Source organism: Antennarius striatus, chromosome 7 (genome assembly GCF_040054535.1).
Source record: "Antennarius striatus isolate MH-2024 chromosome 7, ASM4005453v1, whole genome shotgun sequence".
NCBI classification, from domain to species: domain Eukaryota; kingdom Metazoa; phylum Chordata; class Actinopteri; order Lophiiformes; family Antennariidae; genus Antennarius; species Antennarius striatus.
Window position 1 is genome coordinate 19,195,470 of NC_090782.1, and position 6,698 is coordinate 19,202,167.

At 41.2% G+C, this 6,698-nt stretch overlaps 1 protein-coding gene across 1 annotated transcript; it reads right to left on the reverse strand.

The window, feature by feature from the left end:
- Positions 1–917: 917 nt before the first annotated feature.
- LOC137599456 (potassium voltage-gated channel subfamily V member 2-like) lies at positions 918–5,543 on the reverse strand. The gene is made up of 4 exons (XM_068320409.1): positions 4,281–5,543; positions 3,200–3,458; positions 3,029–3,079; positions 918–1,165 (listed from the first exon to the last, which is right to left on the reverse strand). Exons 1-4 carry the CDS (start codon positions 5,541–5,543, stop codon positions 918–920), a joined length of 1,821 nt encoding a protein of 606 aa, XP_068176510.1.
- Positions 5,544–6,698: the final 1,155 nt, after the last annotated feature.

Here is a 6,698-nt window from a genome sequence, read left to right on the forward strand (position 1 = left end):
AAGAATAAAAACGCAAATGTTTGCAAGGATCCAATTACCTTTTGGAGTGAATGAAGGAAAATACCTCATTGTTAATCAGATGTACAAGATAACGATGATCTGCTGCTCTTCCAGTTTTACAAACCCAAAATAATGAGCCAACAAATGAGCCAGGAAAAAGTGAAGTAAGAATGAAAACCTGAAGTCAATGTTACCAAAACTACAGCAGCACGTTGATTTTCCTAGAAAAGGAAGCAACACCCTGGACGTTGCACCAGCTGCTGAGGAATATACAGGGCTGCCCCCCTCCCTTCCCCTACCTCGGAGTCTCTGACCACGTCACTGTTATGCTGAAGCCAGCATGCAGACCACGGGTGAAGGTCAACAAACCGATTCAGAGGCTGATCCGGGTGTTGGTGCCACCTCTGTTTTTCAGGACTGTTTTGAGAACCCTGACTGGACCATGTTTAAAGGAGAAGCCACATAAAACAAAAAAGACTTACAGGAATATATGGAAACAGTGACAGCTTACATCATCAGCTGCATTGGCAGTTGAGAATGGCATCTGGGAAGTCAGGCGCCTGTATGCCAAGAAAATAACTTCAGTGGACGTACGCCCAGTCCATGGAAGGAGATACAAACATCACGACAGATCTGTGACTAAGACACCACTCTGCTGAACCAGCTAAATGACTTCCTTAAATGTTTTGCGTTATATTGCATCGAATAACATGCCTCAGAAGGCTCTTCCCTCTCTCAACGACCCGGTTCTGTGCTTCATCCCAGCCAGCATGAAGTAATTTCTCACTGTGATTAATGTCTACAAGACTGCAGGTCCAGATAACATCACTGGATGTGTGTTTTAATGTCTGTGTGAAGGATCTTAAGGATGTTCTCACAGTCCTCTGCTGTTCACTCTGCTCACCCAGGACTGCACATCAACTTCCAACACAAACCTGTTGGTCAAATTTGCTGATGACACAAATGTGGTGGTTCTCAACAAAAATGATGAATGACACAAGAGAGGTGAGGTGAGCCAGCTGGCCACGTGTTGCACCAATAACAAGCTCTTCCTTAATGTGGACAAAATAAAAGAGAATTTCATTGACTTCTGGAAAGCGTTCTCCCACCACCTCCCACAGGCTATCAACAGCATAGCTGTGGAGCACGTCAGTCACACCAAGTCCTGGATTTGCATATCACAGACAATCTTTCCTGGAACATAAACACAATATCGCTGGTTAAGAAGCGTTTCAACTTCCTTTGGAAGCTGAAGAGAGTGAAAACCCCAACCCCCCCATCATGTGAACATTCTACTGACGCAGCACTGAGGACATCATTTCCTGCTGCATCAAGTTCCCACAATGCATACCGCATGAGGCTGAGACGATCACTGGTGCCTCACTCCTCTCTCCAGGACATGTTCAACTCCCGTCTCACCTGAGTAGCCAAAAACAATAAAATACCCAACGCACCCCGTACACTGCCTTTTCAGCCTGTTGCCTTCTGGAAGAAGGTTTCAGACCCTCCAAGCCGGTTCCACCAGACTGAGCAACGATTTCATCCATCAGACTGTTAGAAGACTGAGCCAAGACATTTTATGATACAACTAAATGCAAGGAACCTCGACCCCTGAATACAATGTTGTAATCACTTTCATCTAACATTTTATCATTGCGATAATTAATCTGCGCTGAGGATTAGTGGACCACAAGATGTGATTTCACTGCTATAATCAATACAGTATTTATTCATAGATCTTGTACTTCACATTAATACAAGATGTACAAACAGACAAAAAGGAGGCAGACAATTATTATCCGACATCGCAGAAAATCATATCAAGGCAAAAAAACAACAAGAAAGAAAAAGAGTTAAAGAACTCCAGATTAATCAGATACGTAATCAGAAACAACACCCCAACCTCTTTCATGATTACATTTTATTGAGTTTTGAAAATTAAATAACTGAAATAACTCCTACCTGTAAATCTACAGCCAGCAGACTTTAGGTCTGAGAACTTTTGAGAGAATATTCTACAGACTGATGAATCAAATGTTCAACTGGGTGGAATTTACAGGTGCCCTTAGTTCCGTGTGATCATAACAGTGTTCAACAAAGAACCACAGACCCAATCGCCAAGCATGGAGGTGACAGTGTATTGATGCAGGCATACTTTGCTGCTTCAGAGAAAGGATGGCATCACTGGGAACCAATGAATCCTGACTCTTCTTCTCCTTTCGGTTTTTCCCGTCAGGGGTCACCACAGCGAATCAGTTGGCTCCATCTAACCCTGAATTCTGACTCTATCAAATAATTATGAAGGAGAATCTCAGATTGCTTGTCATGCACAACTGCAAGCAATTACAATTTGTCGCTGAGACACTGTGGGAGGAAATGTACCTGTGTCAAATCATTTGCACTACGAAAGAAATCCAGATCAATCAGATCGGTCATATTCTCATCTTTATCAGTTCAGTCTTGAATCTCAGGCAAGATAAAAATAAGTTCTGCACATACGCAGATAGTTTGATGCACATCTGTTGAGGAAGTGGTTTTGAAACTTCCGCAGGAAACACAGAATGACAAACTCATTATCAGACGTCTATTATGCAGGTTTATTTAATGAGTAGAGAATTGCTCACACTCACTGTAAGATGAGCTCATGCAATCGTTATATTTAATGTCTTTTCATTTTCAAAACTTTCCTAAATCCTGACTTAAAATGGAAGTCAACATCTATCAAAATCTATTAATACATGCATTTTGTAAAATAACTTTTACTTTGCAGTATTGCGTATCCCACCAGAGTGTTACATATTGAAATGTTTAGTTTAGTGTGATGCGTTTACAGGCACTTGTTATTTTTTAAATCTCAAGTTAAGGACCACTCTGCAACTTATGTGCAACTTGATCGCTTTTTACAAACTTGGGCAGCATTCCAGACACTCAGTCTTCTTTTAGAGTACCATAAAAAGTTATTTCAAAATGCAATGTAAAAGATAACAACAAAGAAGTTAATCGGTCTCATAAATCTTATACAGCCTACCATGGTTCTCAACCACATAGTCAATGCAAAGGACTGATGGTGAAAGGGTGCCTGTAATAAAAACAAAGCAAAAAGATTGCTCGCTAAGCAACACAATCACAATGAAGACACCCCATGGCTGCCATATTTAAGATTTCACTCAGTATATACAATCATATTGGCTTTCAGTACTATTGTCTTCCCTTGAGGGATGAAAACACATGTCCAGACGGCGTCGGAGGCGCTTTTTGAGCTGAAAGCGCTTCTGTACTAAGGTGCTGTTATATTCCTGAGCTTTTAGCTTGGCATAGTAATCAGAGAACTTGTTAAAAAGGAAAGAAATCGGCATGCCGTTGAGAATGATTCCAAATGAGATGCAGCCAAAGGCCACAAAGCGGCCCAGAATAGTTACTGGAACGACATCACCATAACCCACAGTGGAGATGCTGACCTATGAAAGAAAATGAAGACTCAGTATTATTGTTCATCATAGTTTGGATTGGATGTAAATTTCTTATATTTGTACAAGATCAATGTTGAGATTCTTACGAAATTAAACTTAAATTGTAGCTTATCTCAGACCTGTTAATCTTATCCAATCATCGCTGGCCCAAATGTCAGTCAACCCACTTACATTCACCTGCCTAATTGTGCGTCCTTTCATTTTACATGATGAAGTTAGGTGGATAGATCACCAAAGGTATTAGGAAAATTCTTGCACAAGAACGAGAAGACAATGCATCCAAAAGATCTAAATACTTACATGAATGGTTATGTAAGTAACCATGTCCATGATTAAGATTGAAATATCAAACTAAATCACAACTAGCCTCTCACTGTCGTTAAAACCCAATAAACAGTATGTATCATAACAGAGGAAAATACTCTGTCACCTCAGAACTACTGAAACACACAAATGAAATTTTGTTTAAATATATTTCCTGAAAAACAACATTTCCACCATAATTCACCCAATCATTTACAGTAATATGTCTGACCACTTTTGGACCGGATTTTTCTTGCTGTTAAAATTTGTTTCTCCATAGATGAGCCTGCAGATTTATCTATCCACAAATACTTTTGCAGCTTAAAGGAAAAAATATAAGCAGCAAAAGAATCAGCTGAAACACTTTTACTTCATTGAACCAAAGTGTGTCTTCTAATGCCAATGTCCTCAGAGGAAGGATGCAAATAAAGAGCAGGTGTTTGTGGGAAGAGATCAAACATGAAATTTAGATGCTGCAGCATTACATTGTCTTATTCAATTACTCACTGCAGCCCACCACCAAGCATATGGGATACTGCTGATCGGAGATCCTTCTGTTTCCCTCTCGGCTGAGTGAAGTAGAGCAGAGAAAGTGAAGATTCCCACGGCAATGAAAAGGAAAATGCAACTGGCTTGCTGGTAACACTGACGCAGAGTGAACCCAAACGCCCTCATCCCAGTGGAGTGTCGAGCCAGTTTCAAAATACGAAGGATCCGAAGCAGCTTGACAACCTTGAGGACGTGGCTAACCTTGCTGACCTGAGCCATGGTTCTCAAGTCTTCCTGTGCATTCACGTCTTCAGTGCCAGAAAAGGCTTCAAAGACAATCTGGATAAAATAAGGTACGACCGCCACCATGTCCACAAAATTGAGTCCACTCTTCAAGAACATACTTATGTTCGGAGTTGTGAAAAGGCGAGTTAAATATTCAAATGTGAAGAACACAATGGTGAAGATCTCCACCCATTCCATGTGTGGTCTGTCATGTATTTTATACTTCTGAAGTTCTTCTACAGTGTTGAGGGTCATTGCGACGATGGAGAAGAGCACAAACAAGCTGGAGACAACACTGAAAGCCTTCGCTAGAGTTGACGAGTAAGGATTCTCAACAATGTTCCACAGACTCTTCCGAATATTCCCAAAGACCATGTCCTTGAAGCACTCATCATTGTACTTGACTTCAATTTCAGCCATTAACTCCTTCTCTACTTTTAGATCATCCTTCACCTCATCAATCTTTTCCTGAAATACCATCCAGCAACAGAGCTTGGTGTCCTTCAAGCTCAGGCCCCAGTACGCGATCTCCTCCTCAAAGTTGATCGGGCACATTTCCTGTACAATCCAAAGAACTCCACTCGTGTAGAACTGGGAGATATGATGGAAAAAAGCAGGATCCCGGTCAAAGAAGAACTCATTCTTTTGCACGGAGTAGTCGTCACACAGTGTGAAGAGCTTTGCTCGGTCGCTGCAGAGGGCCAGTGATCCTATCCGGGTTTGAGGATATTTAGCTGCATACTTTTTGGGAATAAGAAAAACTTTTCCCCCAACGTTAAGATTGATGCTCTGTTGTTGCTCAGGTTTACCCTCTGCTTTGGACAACCCTTCTTTGATGCAAGGACTGTCCAGATTATCCAGCGATCTCCAAGCTTTGACTGTTTTTTCTTGGGAAAATGGGAATGTTTTGTTGTCTACAACACCTTTTGATAGACAGTTGACAGTTGAGCGCCGACTTCGCAAACATCTCTGCAGTTCAACATTCTCTAAAGCCATGGCAACTGTAGTTCAAGCCAATGAAACAGACAAAAAAAAAAAGGACAACAGGAAAGACTCCAGGAAAAAGATTCCTGTAACACATACGATCTTGCTGAAACAGCAGAAATGGTGTGTCTGCTCCTGCAGGAACTGATATCCTGGTGAAAAGCAGCTCTTCCTGTTTTTCCAACTCAGTTGAGTTTCTAGTTAATACTTTCACGAGACAGAGAAAAGATCTCTCTGTCTGATTGCGTGGAGTCATTTAATGGAACAGGCACTGAGTTTGGAGGCAAGCAGCTGGGAGCCATTTAATCTTGTTGGCTCCTCTCCTGGTTTCTTCAAGAGGTAGCAAATGAAGGTAGTGAGGCAGGATTGGGAATCAAAGTCGATTTAAGGATTTTGGGGCAGAGTCAACTCAGGCCATTTGTTACATGGCCTATATTTGCTATCTTAAGAACTATCAAGGTCTTAAGACTGGTCTTTTGCTCCATGGCCTGCTTTATTTTAGTCCTCTTTTAATTTACTTTGTTTCCAGCGCCACACCTTTCAGTTCCTCATACCATTCTTACAACTCTAAACCTGCTTCAATACATTACTGTAACTGAACAACATGAATCTGAATACTCGCAAAAAGAAAATTTAATATTTGCGTCAGTTTTCCATTGTTTGAGGTCATTTGCTTTTAAACTGAAGTGAATTCATTTTGAAATAAAATATGTTCATTCACTTCAAAAATTGGCAGCAGGTCATCTATGAGTCATGACAAACTATGGCAGTCATTTTATTTAGGCCGTCTGAGTTTTGAAAGGACCTGATTGTAAATATTGAACGATGATGTCATAGACCATCCTTCAGGTGGAAGGCTTCTTTCACATCTCTCAAACCATCTGTCCTCACTGTCCAAAATCTGAACATTGGTGTCCCTCTTGGGTACTGGTGGGTAACTCGTCAGCCTTGTGCTGCAGGGCCCAAGTCACTCCGAACTTGTGCTCCAGTAGATGGTGAGAGTCAAAAGGCAGGTACTGGTTTGAGTGTGTTGTTTCCTGCATACCTCAGGAAAATAACCCAGCAAATATGAGATGAAGTGAACAGTTTGCTCTGATGTTGGACTTTATGTGGCCTTTTTGGCTACATTTCATCCTTCTTCTATTCACATCTCTGCAAACTTCTAAG